This window comes from Xiphophorus hellerii, chromosome 21 (assembly GCF_003331165.1).
Source record: "Xiphophorus hellerii strain 12219 chromosome 21, Xiphophorus_hellerii-4.1, whole genome shotgun sequence".
NCBI lineage: Eukaryota > Metazoa > Chordata > Actinopteri > Cyprinodontiformes > Poeciliidae > Xiphophorus > Xiphophorus hellerii.
The window spans coordinates 22,590,004-22,607,310 of NC_045692.1; the positions used below are offsets into that span (position 1 = coordinate 22,590,004).

A 17,307-nucleotide genomic window follows, 5' to 3' on the forward strand; every position below is an offset into this window, starting at 1 on the left:
TTACATGAGTATCTAAGCTCTTACTTGAGTAACATTTCTGGATTTTCTGCCCACTGAATGAAAAACAAACATGTTTTAACCGGACACAGACACACACCTGCAGTTTCTGTTTTTTATTGAAGGAAACTGATTTGGAAAAATGTTCTCTTGTCATTTATATGAACTACTGTCATTTTGGACCTTAAAATAACATTTCCACTTAACTTTATAGTTTGGTCCATCTGATGTAATTTTTAAACATTAAATGTTAATTTGATCAGTTACTCAGTACTTGAGTAAATTTATTTTGAAATTTCTCTACTCTTACTTGAGTAAACTTTCTGTATTCTCTGCCCAATGAATGAAGAACAAACATGTTTTAACCAAAACAACAACAACAAACTAGATGGCTACTTTTTGCCTTTACTTGAGTAAAAACATGTTGAAGTTTAGACTCTTAAAGGAGCTCGACAGCATATGGTTTTGTTTTAGCATTCAGCGTGAACGGAGGCCGAGAGACGACTCCACAACTCTGAGTCTATCACCTCGAGCGCAGCACATCCGTCAACAGGCCTGCAGTGCGGCTGCATAATGCTGCTGATGAAGGGATTTTCCTGCCATGCCAAAGGGCAAATAAAACCCTGAAGCCAGCGAACACAGACGCTGCATACTCTTCTTTACTCTCCTCTTTATCCGCCTGACGCTTTTATCCAGAGATTAAGAGGTTTAGAGGGAACCGAGTAAAGAATGTAGTTCCCCTACAGCAACAAGCTGGATAGAGACTCTTTCTCCTAGTCAACAGATATTGTATTGTTTAAAAAACAAGCAGCTGCAAGGAAGCAAAAGGGAAAAAGGAGAGGCGGCGTGTTTTTAGACAATGATCTGAGGCGGCAAAGAATTTGGATAACCAACAAGGGAGGATAACAGTTGACGTTATAATACTTTTTAGGAGTTATATTCCGATCTTCCACTCATTTTGTGTTGCAACAAGCAAGCTACTATGAATTAGCATGCTAACTATGCTACACAGCTAGCCCGTTCTTCAGTTTTACAATAGCTTAACATGCTAGCAACTTTATATGACCATGTAGCTCAGATAAAAGACTTTAAAATACATTTGTACTGTTGTATTAACCTTAAAGACCACTCAGGTCTTCTGGTCCAGAACCAGAACCGAACATGGAGAAGCCCAGATTTTATAAAACTATCATCAAGTTGTGATGGTTTAATATGAGACAGATAATCTGTGAAAAACAACATAAAAAAATTGAGCTACCAAACCAAAACAACCAATTAGAGCCAGGAGGAGGATTTTAGTGCTGTCAATCATACATGTGAATGCGCTGCTAAATGTTCTAATGGTGGAAAAACAAATTACATTTAGAGGAAAACCGTTTATCCTTAGCTAGCCTTAGCACTTGTGGCAGGCTATGTTGCAGTACATAGCGGAGAGCAAAGGGTGGAGGGAGTGAGCACAAGAGTGATTGACAGCAATAAGGTCCTCCTCTTGGCTCTGATTGGTTGTTTTTGACTGAGTGGTGTATTTCTGAAGTACTGGGAGCTAAATGTTTTTCAGATTATTAGTCACAACGTAATGATAATTTTAATAAATATCTAAAGAAAACATTTTGGAGTAAGGAATAGTAAAGAAGCCAAATAGAGGCTCTTTTTCCGTTTATTACAAACTATATTGTTTATCAAAACAAGCAAGTTTCAAGGAACAAGCAAAGGGAAGATGAGTCTCAGAGCCAGATAAGAAGCAGTTCTATCCGTGAGAATTGAATGATAAATGGTTAAACCGTTTCCATTTATATTTGAAAATCTGCGTCAGAAACTCTGAACCGATGACTTCCCCAGCCCACCTGGCTGCTCTCAGCTCAATTTGTTTGCACTCATGTTTCCCGACAGTGTGGGCCTTGGTTAACGTTTAATCCTGCCCTGACAGATACAGGCAGGAGACTGTCAAAACGCGAGCCATCAAAGGCGGGAACCAGCCCAAACCGCCGGCGCATCGGCCAGAGTCGGCACCGAGTATCGGCCGGCTTCGGTGTCTTTAATGAGCTCTGAGCTGTCGGAGGGAATGCAGTCGTGTCTCCTCACCTTCCTCTCCCTGGGATCCTGTCAGCCAGGAAAAGATCAGCAGCGGAAACACAGAAAAGAAGAAGTTCAATTCTTCTCAAAGTGCTCCTGATACTCGGGGAGGCTTTAAATAAAACATGGAAATGAATCCCGACACGATGCAGGGCGGCGTTTTCGATCAGAGACTTACACAAGGTAGGGCTGTTATACAGCGGGAGTAATGGTGTAGCCAGAACTGCACAGAGGGCCAATAAGACAATCAATGATGAATTACATGACACCGAGGCTAATGTCCTTGATTAGTCTTGCTATGCGAACAAATGAAGCGAGGCCCTTGACAATCACACTAGAGACAATGCGGCTCCAATAGGAGTTGATGTGTTAGGCCGTTCTGCAGCACATGAGCTCAAGTCTCATTATACAAACTCATGGTCAGGAGACGCACAAATCCTTCAAAAGCATGTTTAAATCCTGATTGTGGCCTTGCAGGCTTGTATAAACAGAATCATGTTTGCCTATGGAATCAAAGAAGAACATTTCCTTCTCAAAAATGGTGAATCTAGACAGGATTTATGAATAATAATAATAAAAAAACAGCCATTAATTTACGATTATCCTGTGTCAAAGAATGTGGCCTCTTAATAAAATAGATAAAACCAAATTCCACATTATTTTGTTGGATTATATTCATTAATATTAGCCTGAATGGTTGTCTTTATCAGAGGTGGACCCCAAAAAATGTCCTCAAGTAAGAGTAACACCACTTCAACATATTGTTACTCAAGAAAAATAAATTACTCAAATAAAACTTAAAAAGTATTTGGTAAAACTTCTACTAAACTTAAACAAAATTAACATAGCATACTTAAAAATTTAAGATGATCTATTTATATAGTTCCTAAATAAATACAAGTTATCAGCTAACTTAGCTAGTTCATGATGTAGATAGCATGCTACAAAATAGCATGATGATTAACAGCTGAGTTAACGTGCTTGCTAGTTTAAAACTGGGTAAGCAGCACAAAAAGTTTGCAAAAAAAGCTATTAACTAGCATGCTAACTTACAGCTTAGTATGACTGTTTCAAATTGGTATTGATTACAGAATTACTATGCAAAAAATAGCATGCTAACTCAACAAAGCAAGTATGTCATAAATTAAAACTACAGACTTCAATAAATTCTTGATATATTAATTGATCGAGTTCAGAGGCGAGTAGCACTACTTCAACATATTTTTACTTTAAAGAGAGAGCATCACGTATTTTAAAGGCACATAGCACCATCAGGTAACTGTTACCTTCAGTCTGTATATCAAAAAACAAGAAGTTTGATTTGCTTTGAAATTGGGTCTCTGTCTCTTTAAGAAGCTCCTACTCTTTTTCATGATGCCGTTTCAACTGTTTTTATCAGAGCTGGACTGAGAAGTTGTTGCACCAGGTGTTTGCTAATTGCTGCTGCCGCTAGTCTTTAGGAGCTGAGAGGGAAAGGCAAGGGCGAAGTAAAAAGAAATTTTTCCCAGAAAGTTACTCAAGTAAATATAACTAGTTACTACCCACTTCTAGTCTGGTCAGATTTGTGTTTGACGTTTTATTTTGAAATTTAATGTATTATTTTATGGTGTTGTGAGTCACTAGAAACACTCAACATATCACACATACATACATAAACATTTTTGTTAAATTTATTTTTACTATTTTAGGAAGGTGACGATATTAATTGGTCGGTAACGGTGTTAATTTATGAAAACATGTTTTGAATTACCTATAATAATTTGTATTTTTATCCTGTTAGTTTTTTATGTTTCACTGCTCAAGTCATCACTTTTTCACACATATAGTTTTATTTTATAAGAGTGCAACCATTTTTTAGTCTAGGCTGCAAACTGTAATTAATTCTTATTTGGCTAAACCTGGACTTCTTAAAATACAAAAGCAAACAAACACATCCTTCAAGGCTAATGTTTTGTTTGTTACATTTCAACTCACCTTTTCAAAACAGCCTCATTTTTATATTACAACCACTTCACATGCATGAAAACCTACTTTTATCTCTTCTGCCAACAGTCTGCACTCAATTACAGAGGCTCAAAATTTAAAGCAGGTTAGAAATCCCAAAGCTCACACCGGGAACATCATGTGAAAAAGAGCACATCCTGCTGACAGGTGACTTGTAAATTAGCAGACTTAAATTAGGTGAGAATACAAAGTCAAACAAAGCCCTTCAACTGGAGGCACTCTGCACCAAACAAGGGAGGGCTCCAAGAGATGATTTTAAATTAACTGACCTTTTAAAAAGGCATCGCTAATCTAGTCACATGAAACAGCAATTTATGAGGGGGGGAAGTGTTCATTTACTAGCAATGAGCATCTATCAATCTTGGTGACAGACGAGTACACTGGGGAGAGGGAGGAAGACGGAGGGCATGGAGAGTGGAGCTTTAGCTCCTGACACGCTAACGCTAATGTTTCATAAAAAGCTAAAGCCTGAGAATACAAACTGCATCAATCACAAGTGGCTGGAGGCCTCATTTAAGAGCAGAGAGAAATCAAAGTCGGACCTCTGCGCCCTCGGCGACTTCCACAGGCCAGCTCCGACAAGCCATTTGTGTTCACCTCCAGCTAATTAGTCGAGAGAAGAACAAATTGTACGTTTGATTAATGAAGTAGTCGCAGAAAGCAACTGATTCCAGTCCAAGATGTCCCTCCCAAACACAATCTGGATTCTGCACACATGCATCTGCATCCATATGCAAGGAGAGTATGAGGCGGCGGCGGTACACGATGGAAATTGCTGGTGGATGTGTTTGTGAGCGCCGCGTAATTGTAGTTTTACTTGGCAGAGAACGAGATGTCGTAAACGCCTCAAACCCGCCATCTATTCTCCTTAAGTGCCGGTTGATGAAAAGACAATAACAAGATGAAAAACAGCCAGAGAGGGCAGCGGCTCATCAGGGACGCATCAGACGCACTCCTTCAAATCTGAAGAGCGGCGATGAGTACATGAGAGTCCATCAGGGTGTGAAGAAGCATGATCACACAGGAAAGAAAAACCCACAACACAAACTGTGCATCACTGACAGAAACATCCTGCCGGATGATTGATGTGCTCAATGGTGGTTAGCTTCCCGGTTCTCCGTTTCTAGCTCGGCCTCTTGCCCGAGCTCTGGGCCAACAGGCTAACACTCAACAGGGACAGTGCAGCATCGTCGACACAGAGTGAATCAAGTGAGACACAGATAAACATTAAGGCTGTTGTCACACCTCACAGTCCGGTAGAACTGGTTCGATTGGGGACCAAAACTGCAACAGTTGTTACATTTTCAGCTGCTGTGGTTCTCTTTCACACTGCACTGAGTCAAAGAAACCAAACCCTTTGAAAATCCTCTTCCCCTCCTCGCCTGTGGGGGCGCTGCACCAAGAACCACTAAATGAAACGACAAAACCTCTGAAAGACACTGAGCGAAACTTCCTTCTTTACAAAATGTAAATAAAAATAGAGTAGAGCTCTATACAATCCTAGCGGTTGCAGGGTTTCTCTTTCGTTTTGGTGAAAGATTCTCCCACTAGCGCTAGGCTATCATGTTTGATTCAGTTGTATTTATCCAGAATCCCCTGCGCTGTTCGCTTCCTGCTTTTGGAGCAGTACCTAGTCTGCTTGGCGTTCACATATACATTCAAACCGCACCAGAGTTCACTTCAACCAAACTGAGACCGAAGTTTGTAGGTGGAACAGAATTTGCTTTATTAGAGTTCGATTTGCATTCACACTTTCCCAAACAAATCGGACTTTATAGGTAAACAGACTGGAGTTCAACTAAAGTGGACTAAACATTAAAACAATCAATCCAAATTTTAATAGTTCTTTTCTTTTTATAAATACAAATTAAAAGAAGTCAGAAGCCTCCTCAGATTCGTTGTGAAACTGACTGCTACTGGAGATCCTTCCTGCCATCCAAAGCAATTCTTTTTAAATACTTGGATGATATTGGGATGTGTTATAGCAACATTTAATTATTTCTGTTTGGGATAAATAAAAATCATTTGACTTTGAAAATTCCCAGTCTATCAATCAATGTGTAAGGATGAAGAGCTTTAGCATGTAGCAATGAGATCCACGAGAACCAAGACAGACTTATTGAGAAAATATCTAAAGGAAAGTGTGTTTGTGTTGCTGAACGACTCACATTTTTCAAGCGCATCCATCGCAGCTCCCATTTCAGCCTGTTGGATGCTGGATTAGAGGGAGACAGAGACACAAGAGGCAGGGAAGGATTTTAGCATATTCAAAATGGGACTTTCTGAAATTCTGTCAAAGAGAAGAAAAACAGGCCCGGTGCTGAGAGGATTATCAGGAGGGCATTATTTTTATTCTTAGCGCGCCCTTCTGCCTGACAATCGCAGGTACACTCACTTCGGAAACACCGGGCGCCGTTTGCAACTCGGCGTCGTCCTGCGTGTATTATGTTGATCGTAGCCTCAGCATCAGAGGTGGCTGGAAGCTTAAATCATGTAAATACGAAAACAGTGAGCGCTCTGAGATTCTGCAAAAGGGACAAACTTATCGCCAGCTTAGAGCAACAGAGACTGCTTTCAAGTGTGGATGGATGGATGAGGTGTGTGTGTGTGTGTGTGAGAGGATGAGATGTTTGATGGATTTAGGTTTCATTTCTCGCAGGCTCAGCTGCGGCTTTATCGCCTCCAACCCTGAAAAGGCCGCCGTGTGGAGATTCACTTTCTCTGCTCTGCATGAATACAGGAAGTAGCGACGCACAACAACAACAACAAAAAAAAAAAACAGGTTGCACACTGCAAAAACACAAAATATTACCAAGTATTTTTGGTCTAATTTCTACAACAAATATCTTAATACACTTAAGACAAAACTACCTTGCAAGTAAATTTTCATCAATATCTAGAAACTTGTTTTAAGTCAACTTTTTTTAAAGGGGACCAATTATGCAAAATTCACGTTTTGCACGTTTTAACAATTCCATTCACAGCTTCTAAAAACAGCCAAGGCACTTAAAAAACAAAGTCAATTTTTGACAATAAGTTAATATTATCAAGTAATTTTGGTGTCTGGAAAATGAGCCATTTCAAAAACTCTGGAGAGTAGAGTCACAAATCAGCAGGCAATGCACCGTTACCTAGCAACCACAGCCGAGTTTGCCGTTACCTAGCAACCCAAGCTGAGTTCCAACACATTTGGTCAGCTGGTTTTACATATGCGCTGCACAATGGCTGCTGGAAAAGACAAGTGTTTTGTTGCTGACTTACCATCCAGAAACCACTTGCTGCATTCTAGTTTTTTGAGGAGGAGGCTCTACTAATGCTTTTCAAAAAGGTACGATTGTATAATTGCGTATCTGTGTGCAGCCACTTTCACGTGCGAGCGTAAATGTTGAGTTTTTGGGCGTGGCCAGCAGGAGATCATTTGGATTTAAAGTGCCAAGACGCCCTAAAACAGCTCATTATGAACTGAGCAGACTGAAATCTTATTACCCAAGAATGATTTTGTGCAAAAAACATATTGAACATGTTTTGTATAGACCACAGACCAATTCTGACCTGTTCACAGAAGAATAGCTCACCTTTATTATAATCCTGCAGATTATCATAGTAAGACATTTTCCCCATGCTATCAGTGAAGTAATCTACCAGTGAAACAAGTATGTTTTTAAAATCAATATTAAAAAATATTGATTTAAACAAGCTCCACATTTGTTACTTATAAATTAGTTTTGTTTTATTTCAAGTGTACCAATATGTTTTCACTTGAAACTAGAGCAAAAATTCTTGGTAACACTAAAATTTATTGCAGTGTGGACGGACGGTGAAAAACACAAACGCTTTCCTTCGCCTCCTGCTGCGGCCGCAGGAATCCCAGGTGCAGCGTCACCTCGGCGCATTCACTTCCAAACAGCAAAGTGATATTTTCATAACAAAATTTATGTCAAATCAATAATGAATTGATTCATTTTCATTGTGCATAATGTCTCTCCCAATAGAGCTGAGCTTAATTGCTATAATAAACGGCATCAATACAGCGAAGCCATTATTCTCATCCCATTAGTAGTGCACTGAGAAGGAAAGCAGCCGGTTGTTGTTGGATATTTTTATTCTTATCACAGTTTTCTGAACATTTTTGTCACCTGTTAGTTCAAACCATCAAAACCAAAATTTACCGCGAGTTTAAGACGATATTTATGGTCTACAGGAAGAATGGAAGGATCAGGGTTTCGACATGTTTCACATAAAAATATCGGATTTTCATTTTCCAGAGTTTCCAGACGTTCGTGACTGTTTTAAAATATAAACATTCAAAACTTGTGAAAGGATTAAATGTGAAACCTTAAAACGAGAAGCAAGAAAGGAAAGAAAAACACAAGGAAGAAGACAAAAAAATACAAAGAAGAAAGGAAGGTACAAGAAAGGAGAGAAGGAAAAAGTAAAGGATACAAGGGAAGGAGAGATTATGAAAAAAGGGAGGGATGAAAAAATATGGGCAGGAAACAAACAGATGGAAGAATGAATGTAAAAAAGGAAGGTAGAATAAAAGAATAAAGGAAAAGGAAGCAGGACAAAAAAGGAGGGTAGTAAGAATGGGAAGGAAGGAAACAAGGAAAGGATACAAGAAAAAAGAGAAGAAGAGAATATGGAAAGAGGGAGACATAAAAAATGGAAAGACAAGTTTGGAGTGACAGCAGGAAAAAAGAGGAAAGAAGAAAGGACTCATTGCAAGGGAGGAAGTGATGTAGAGAACATGGAGGGACGGAGAAATGAAGGAGAGAAGGAAAGACAAAAGGATACAAAGGAGGAAGAGAGCATGAAAAGAAGGAATAAATGTTTACAGGATGAAACTGGGATTATTAACTGAGAATGGGGAAAGGGATTTTTCTCACCTTGGGCCTTTGCCACAGCCGATGCGTTCTCCTTTGAAGTAGACGGCGACAGTGTACGTCCGGGCGTGCGACGGCCCGACCGTCTGCAGCGTCCTGCGAAAAACAGGAATAAAAAACAAAAACAACCATGAGTCCAGGAAAATCATCTGAAGCAAAGAGAGATTCGCTTTTCCCAACAAGCAAGTGGTTTGAGCTGCTGACGGGAAACTGAGAAAAGAAGTGACTCATTAATGGTGATTCTCGTTTAACAGAAAAGAAACGGCGACTCCGTTTCATTCCTGCAGGGACGGCAGCACAAACACGCTGCGACTCCACTTAATTTTTCACAGCGTTTACTTATTTCAGCGGCTCGATTCATTTTTAATGCCGTGTGTCGATTATGACGGCGGAATCAATAATGGAGAGAGCGAGGCGGGTTCGGACCAGAACTTTCTGTTCAACAGGAAGTACTGACGGCCTGCTGCGATGGAGCGGATCAGCCTCTCCTCTGGTCCTAACTCCTGACCTTTGACCTCTTAGAAGAGAGTCAGCTGGAGGTCAGAGAGCATCAGCAGAACTGAGTTTTCCAGGAGATTTTTTTATAAAACTGAGTGAGGAAATTACAGAGATTAAAAGATTAAATAAACCACAGGAAAGGAAGGAAGGATGATGGAAGAAAAACAAAAGGAAAGAGGAAGTAAAGAAAATCAGAGAAAGATGAAAGAAAGTAAGTACAACAAGGCAAGAAGGAAAGAGGGAAGGAAGGATAGGAAGGGAAGAAGAAATAAAGATGGAGGAATCAAAAGAACAGAGGAAGGAAAATTAGAAAATGAGGATAAGACAGATGAAGATAGGATAGGACAGAAGGAAGGAAGGACGAAAGGAACGAAGAAAGGTAAATAAGAAAATGAGAGAAAACAGAAGAAAGGAAAAACAAGGAAGGGAGGAAAGAAGAAAGGAAAGGAGGACAGGAAGAAAATAAGAAAATGAGAGCAAAAGGAAGAAACAAGGTAGGAAGGGAGGATGGAGGGAAGAAGGAAAAATGGAAAAAAAAGAAAGGAAGAAGGAAAAAAAGAAAATGATAAAAAGACAGAAGAAGGTCGGATAGGATAGAAGTAAAAAAGGAAAGAAGTAAGACAAGGATGGAAGGAGTGAAGTAAAATAAGAAAATTGAAGTAAAGACAGAATTAAGTGGAAGAAGGAAGGAATAAAGATTAGGAAAAATGGAATAAATGAAGTAAAATAAGGCAAATAAGGAAGAAAGAAAAATAAAAAGCCTCATAAATCTTTTGATTTGACTTCCATATTTTTCCAGGAAGTGAAGGAACGTCTTCATATCGACCTGCAGAGGTCAGGCTGCCTCAGCAGGAAGTCAGGATTACCCGACCGGCCCCTGGTTTCTCGGGAGCGGCGTTCGCTCCGGGTGAACCGTTGAAACTCATCCCGCCGCGGCGCTCCGTTTGTTTCTGCTTGGCGTTCCCGCGGGCGGCGGATCGCTGACTGCGGCTGGAGAAACGCGCGGTGTCAGAACCAACAGAATCAGGAGGAAAAATAAAGCTGAAAAGACGGAGATAAACACGGAGCGGGACAGAAGGAGCCGATTGAACATCAACACGAACTTCTGTCTCCATGCTGACCTCCTCTTTTCACTCCAATAAAGGCCGTTTCTACGTCTCTATGGCAACAAACGCAGCATCACGGCGGCCGTCCCAAGTCTTTTATAAAGCTCGACTTCTTGTTGAATGAGAGGTTTCGGCGGCCATGTTTATTTATCACGAAAGCGACCTTCAAACCGGAGGTCAGAAACGTTCTGGGACCAACAGCAAAGAAAGGAGTCCTGCAGGAAAACAGATTTTCCTTTTCTAAACATTTACAGTGAGCAAAATAACAGGTTAAACAGCAAAGCTCTGATTTTAGAGGGAAACCCATAAATTTAAGCATTTATAATGACAGACATCATAATGATGGGTTTTTGGACTTATTTCTTACTTTTGGACAGCTGATATGATGCGTAATTGGAAAACACTTTGTAACAGTTTATATCTCACTAAACAGAGTTTCTGCAGGTTTCACCAGCTCAAAATTAAGACCTGTGTCACAACCGAAAATTATATATTTTACGATGCTCTCGCACTAAGCCTAGAGTTATAATATAAATTTGCACTTACCTGTAAAAGACGTAAAGAAAAAAACAACAAAAAAAAACTAGCAAGGTCACATTAGCAGCTAGTTAGCATCGACTGATATGAGTCACATCACTAATAATATTATTGTAAAAAACCTTTTAAGGACAGGATTACTTTAAGAAATGCTAATGCTTAGATTTGCATTTATTCAGAAATGCCACTAAAAACTGTTTAAAAAACATATTAAGTGTTTTAATTTGAGCTCTGATAATAGCTTATTAAAAAATAGTTCAAAATTCAACATATGAAAGATTTGACAGCTAATTTGGACACAACGTCTCCAAAAACCTTAGCTGAAACTGGCTTAGGAAAAGAGAAACAGGGCTTAAATTTATTAATTTCTTAAAAACAATTTAATTTAAAGTCATTTTATTAAAAATGACAATAAATCAGCTACATAAAAATAAAATTAATTAAATTCTGAGTTGCTAGCAGCTAGCATTTTTTTTAATGTGTTTATTCCATAGTGAATTGTAACACGTTCAGACATTGTTGTTGTGAACAGTTTGACGGTAAGTGGCTAGGAATAGCTTCACAGCTTGCCTCGAACAGCTCGTACGCACGCGGCGCTGCCCTGACTTCTCTGAGCTCTTACTTGTACAGCGGGATGTCGGGCTCCTTGCCCTCCGTTCTCAGGGTCAAACAGCACTGCTGCAGCTGAGATTTGGGGTCGTTCCAGTCCTGGTTCAAAATAAACTCCTGCAACACACAAACCACTCATTTCATTTCGATCCGTTTTTCCTTTAAAAGCCATTTCTTTGAGAGAATCAGTGTGCTGAAAGTTAGGACCCCTCTCCTTTGGCTCTTGCTTTTATTTCATTCCCACCATCCCAGTGCTTTTTATAAAGCTCCCCCTTTTGGACTCACTTATTTGCTCGCTCTCAGACTGGCTCTCCATCTGTGTCTTCACAGTGGGTACAAATCACAAGCTACTTAAGACAAAAGCCAATCCCCGGCCAGAAATAAAAAGTGTCTGGGAGTCTCCCAGGTGTGCAGCCCTGATACATTTTTCCTATCCAAGTGGGACTTCTAAAAGCCCTTCCATTAACAGGGAAGCAGCCTTGTCATAAAAAGGCAGACTTTGAATGCAGAACTGTCTGCTCCTATTAATTTTCTACAAAGAGTGCTTCTGCTGGTTGTGCTCCCTTGCTCTCGCTGCGCTCTACATCTCTGCTGGTTTTGCTTCTCTTTTTTTTTCCCTCCATCCAACTTTCCCCCCATCTCTCGCCGCAAAAACTTACCAAGTATTTTTGGTCTAGTTTTTCCTGAAAATATCTCAGTACAGTTGAAGTAAGACAATAACTCCTTAAAGGTGACCTGGTACGCTTGCGTGAACAGGTTAGGATAGGTCTGCGATGCAAAAAATTTTTTGGCACAAAATCATTCTTAGATAATCAAGTTTTAGTTAGAACGAGAATTTTTCAATCCAAATGAGCTGCTGCTGGCCACGCCCAAAAACTCAACGTTTACTCTGACATGTGGAAATGATGCTGCTGGGCACAACCCCCCAACTTAAAGATTACACTCGCTCGTGAAAATGGCTGCAAACAGATGCACAATTATACAACTGTACATCTTTGAAAAGCAGAAGTGGAGCCTCCTGGACAAAAAACAAGAATGCAGCAAGTGATTTCAGGATGGTGAGCCAACAATAAAACACTTGTCTTTTCCAGCAGCCATTGTACTGCGCATACTGAGGTCAAACCAGCTGACCAGACGTGCTGGAGCTCAGCTGAGGTTGATGGACTTTACTAGGCTGGACTTTGCTAGGGTTGCTAGGGAGCGGGCAGAACTCTGCTGATTTGTCACGTTACATTCGGAAAGTTTTTGAAACAGCTCATTTCCCAGACACCAAAAAAACGTGAACTTCTTGCCAAAAAAAGCTTTTAGAAGCAGTTGAGACCCAAATGGAGATACAAAAATGAGGAAAGTGTGAATTCTGCACAATGAGACCCCTTTAATTATTTTTTATTGATAAAAAAAATTATAGTTCCACTGGTAGATTTCCACTTTAGAAATGGATAATGTTAAATAAATATTAAGGAGTTATTGGCTTAAAACAAATATCTTGCTAATATCTCAGAACACTTGAAATTAGACAAAAATAACTTACAAGTAACTTTTCAGCAAGCTTGTTTTGAGTCAATAATTCCTCAATATTGATGATAAAGTACTAGTTCCACTAGCAGATAATGTTAAGACATTTTTCTCATTTTATACATGAAATAATCTGCCAGTGGAACTAGTACTTTATCAATATTGAGGATTTATTGACTCAAAGCAAGCTTGCAGTAAAGTAACTTGTAAGTTTTGTCCTTTTTCAAGAGTACATGACATTTGCAGTGGAAACTAGACTAAAAATGCTTTTGTGATTTTGCAGTGCTTCTGGGTGGTGGGAGGTTTCCACACTCCTTCAGCGTGAAGCAGAGGAATTTTGATGTTTGGAAATTAGCACAAAGCCCACCTCTGCTGCAGAACAAGCCACTCCTGTTGCAAAATGCACTTGTGCAAGCCCCTCGATATGCATCATCACACGGAGCAGCACAAAGGAGGAAAAAAATACAGCAAGGTTGGCTCTCTATTTCCATCTAAATTGGATGAAGCAGCACAGTGTGCGACGCCGTCTTTCCACAAGGCTGTGTAAGGAGACGTGCTGGCTGTTTCACAACTTTTCCTCTTGGATGTGGAAATGAGGTGCTCTCTTGCAGCGACCATGACGCAAAGCTCAGCTCCTCCAGAGCTGAGGATTCTCCCTGGAGAGGCACACCAAGACAGCAATTAGCATGGCATATCAGACCGCTGCAGCAGCCTCACAAGGAGAGGTCCAGGCTGTGCGGGTTACTCGCCATGTGTGTGTATCTGATAGTTCTGCAAGCAAGTGTGCAATCTGGGGTGTTTTCTCTCTAAATTTGGACTCGGGGCACTTGAGGATAAAAAGCCGATCTGGCCACAGGAGTTCTGAAACACACTCGACTTCCTCTGCCGCAGTCCTTAGATCAATAGCCAAACGCTGATGAGCAGCAACAACACCCCGACGCATGCATCTCTGCAACGTTTGCGCTTTCCATTAAAAGTCGACTGGAATAGCAGCGCGAGCCGCCATTATGAGAGGCATTCGAGAGCCAAGCACCACTTCAGGGCCCCTGCATCGATCAGGGCCCGGCCATTAGCTCCCTCCTCATCATCATCATCTCCTCGGCGCTTTTCTCTCCTTAAGGTGCCCTGCTCGGCAGCGCATTGATCAGGCGCGGCCGCTGAATGGCCATCGATAGGTGCTCACCTTCAGCCGAGGAAAAAAGCAGACGTTCATGAAGGTGTGAACGTACTCCAGGTCTTTGTCGATGTAGAGAGCCGCGATGAAAGCTGCAACAACAAAGAGAGCACTTATAAAAAAGCAATAGAAGAAGAAAAAAGAAAGCAAGGTAGCCGGTGAACGGTTAAGAACTTGTTCTTAACAACAGTCTTCTAGTTCTACTTTGACATAAATAAAAGCTAAAAAGCCAGAAGGTGTTCAGCAGCAGACTGGAGTTAAATGTAAACATTTTGAAACGAGAACCAGTTGTTCACAGGATGTTTTCCACATTTCCACCTAATTTAGTAAAGTAGCTGCAGTCAATTTTTGAGACTTTTTAGGACGTTTTCAATGCCACTCCGAATTAAATACCCAAGAAAACTATAAATAAAGCAGAGGCTTACATGTAAAGTAGTGCAAAGGTTCAAAGTTTTTATGCACAGAATGTATCCAGCCTCGGATGTTGAAAAGTTTGGCATCGGAAGTGACCCAGAGGGGAATACGAACAAATAAATCTGCATTTAAAGGGTTCGACACACAGGAGGCTCAAACTTTTGCCTGACAGAAAAGAAAAAAACTAGATACACAAGATAAAACAGTTTACCTTCAACGTACTTTACATTCATTTAAGATTTTTTATTCTGGAAAATGTTTTTTTTTGTTTAATTTAACATCACACTGCAAAAACAAAATCTTACTACGTATTTTTGTCTAGTTTTTAGTGCAGATATTCTGGAGCACTTTAAGACAAAACTAACTTGCAAGTAACTTTTCAGCAACAAAAGGTTGAAAGGGAAATAATCTCCATGTGGAACTATCACTTTTTCCATTAATACTAAGGAATTATTGACCTAAAATAAACTCCCATTTCTTGTGGAAGTTTAACTTGCAAGTTAGTTTTGTTTTAATTTAATTGTACTAAAATATTTCCTTAAGTAAATAGACAGAAATACTTGGTCAAATTTTGTTTTTGTAGTCTAGTGCTAATTATTGTGTTTTAATGCATATTAATATGCATTTGTGGTTTGAATTGTTAAAATAAGCAGCTATAAGTGTTTTAGACAGGGTCTCAAGTACTCGTGGATTTCAGTGATTTGTCTTGAATTTCTGTAAACTCTGACGGTTCTCTGTTTCACTTCAACAATTATTGACTACCCTCTGTTGATCTATCCCATGAAATTCTATTAAAACACACTGAATCTTGCGGCTGTAACATGATAAAAGGTGAAAATGTTCAGGGGGTATTAAACTCCCAGGCAGCTCTCTTTAAGATGAAACTGTACGTCAAACTGCAGCGCTTCCAACCCAGCTGAAAAAGATTTCAAACGTAAGCAGAGGTCATGCGGTGTCATCTTCATCTCTCTGCGGCGCCTTTTGTTTTCCCATTTGCCGCCGCCGCATTCACTCATCTCAGCGGCTAAGACAGCAGGACACGAAGAGCGAATAATAGGTAATATTTCAGAGGGGCCAGTAAGGGGCCTGCTGCCGCCTCGGGGCCCGACTCTTCATATAGAGAAGAGCTAAAATCATTTCCAACGCTGCCCTCTCCACTTCCTCCCGTGTCATCAACTCTGCTCAAGCCCACAGAAAAAATAAATAATATTTTTTTATTTTTAAAAATCTGAGCGATGATTTGAAAGGCAAATGATATGAATCACAGTTTGGTTGTTCATCATTCTGGAAGTGTTTATTCCCAACTTCCCATATGCCTCCGTCCCAGTTTGCTCTCTTTCTGTTGGCCTAACGCGGACGCGTCGGCTCGATCCCAATAAGAGACATATTTACTTGTGTTATTCATCTTTTAATCTGGACAGACGAACAGTCTTCACTCTGGGCTTCAACTCAAGTGTAGGTTTGGCAGAGATGAGAAGAAATCTTTTTGTCTTTATTGGGATATTGGTGTAAATAAAGCTCCATGTGGCCCAATCAGTAAAGATGCTTGAAAAGCTCTAAAATTAATTCATCTTTTACTGGAGAAGAATTAGAGAAAATTTATCAATTTCAGTCAATTTGTTCAAATGTGGAAAAATATCAGGTTAAGAAACATGTAGACTGGCTGGATCTTAAAGGTCAAACCATTTAGTGTTGATGTTTGCATACAATGGTGTTCAAAGTGGGGATCGGGGGCCATTTGTGGCCCTTAGACTGATCTTTTGCGGCCCCGCTGACCATAAGAGCAAATAAATTAGGACAAAATTACAACTTTTAAATAAAATTTTATGTACTAAAAGGTTAAATGCAACACAAAATGATACATTTCCAGGTTTTCTGGGTTTTTTCTGTTGTCATGGTAACTGAAACCACATATACTCATTGCCTTGTACGCTAAACTACAGATCGGCGCAAACAAATCTACTTTTAATTGCTGTAAACTTTTAGCAAGAAATAGGAGCTTATTTTAAGTTACTAATTTACTAACAGTGATAAAAGGTTCTAGTTTCACTAGCAGATTATTTCAGTTATTACAAAACATTTTTCCATGTTATAAGCAAAATAATCTGCCAGTTGAAGCAAATATTCACCAATAATAATCTACTATTGACTTTAAACGAGCTCCTGTTACTTGCTGAAGTTACCTACATGTTAGTTTTGCCTTTTTTCATGTGTTAATACAATATTTGCACATAAAACTAGACAAAAATATTTGGTAAGATTTTGTGTTTTTGAAGTGTAATAAAACTCGAGAAAAAAAAAAACAGCAAGTGTTTTCAAAAGAAGACCAGCAATAAATTATGTATTTACTTAAGATAATGGATGAAATTTGTTTCAGATTTCTTCAATCAAGCCCAGAATAACAAGCAAACTGGTTGGATCTACGATCAGATTCCTACAAAACAATAAAATTGGATTATTATATTTGTTTAATTAAAATAGCTTACTGTCTAGTAGC

General features: G+C 39.7%; 1 protein-coding gene across 3 annotated transcripts in view; it reads right to left on the reverse strand.

Moving 5' to 3' along the window:
- The window catches only part of drosha (drosha ribonuclease III), a 533,117-nt gene that overhangs the window by 8,190 nt on the left and 507,620 nt on the right, over nt 1-17,307 (reverse strand). For 2 of the 3 annotated variants that reach the window (XM_032550765.1, XM_032550766.1), the window contains 4 exons: nt 14,406-14,488; nt 11,721-11,824; nt 8,961-9,053; nt 6,243-6,289 (listed from right to left, as the gene is read on the reverse strand). In XM_032550765.1, coding sequence (XP_032406656.1) covers nt 6,243-6,289; nt 8,961-9,053; nt 11,721-11,824; nt 14,406-14,488 — 327 coding nt within the window. Of the gene's footprint in view, nt 1-6,242; nt 6,290-8,960; nt 9,054-11,720; nt 11,825-14,405; nt 14,489-17,307 lie in introns of those variants that run through there. The other variant, XR_004337233.1, reaches the window with a different exon arrangement.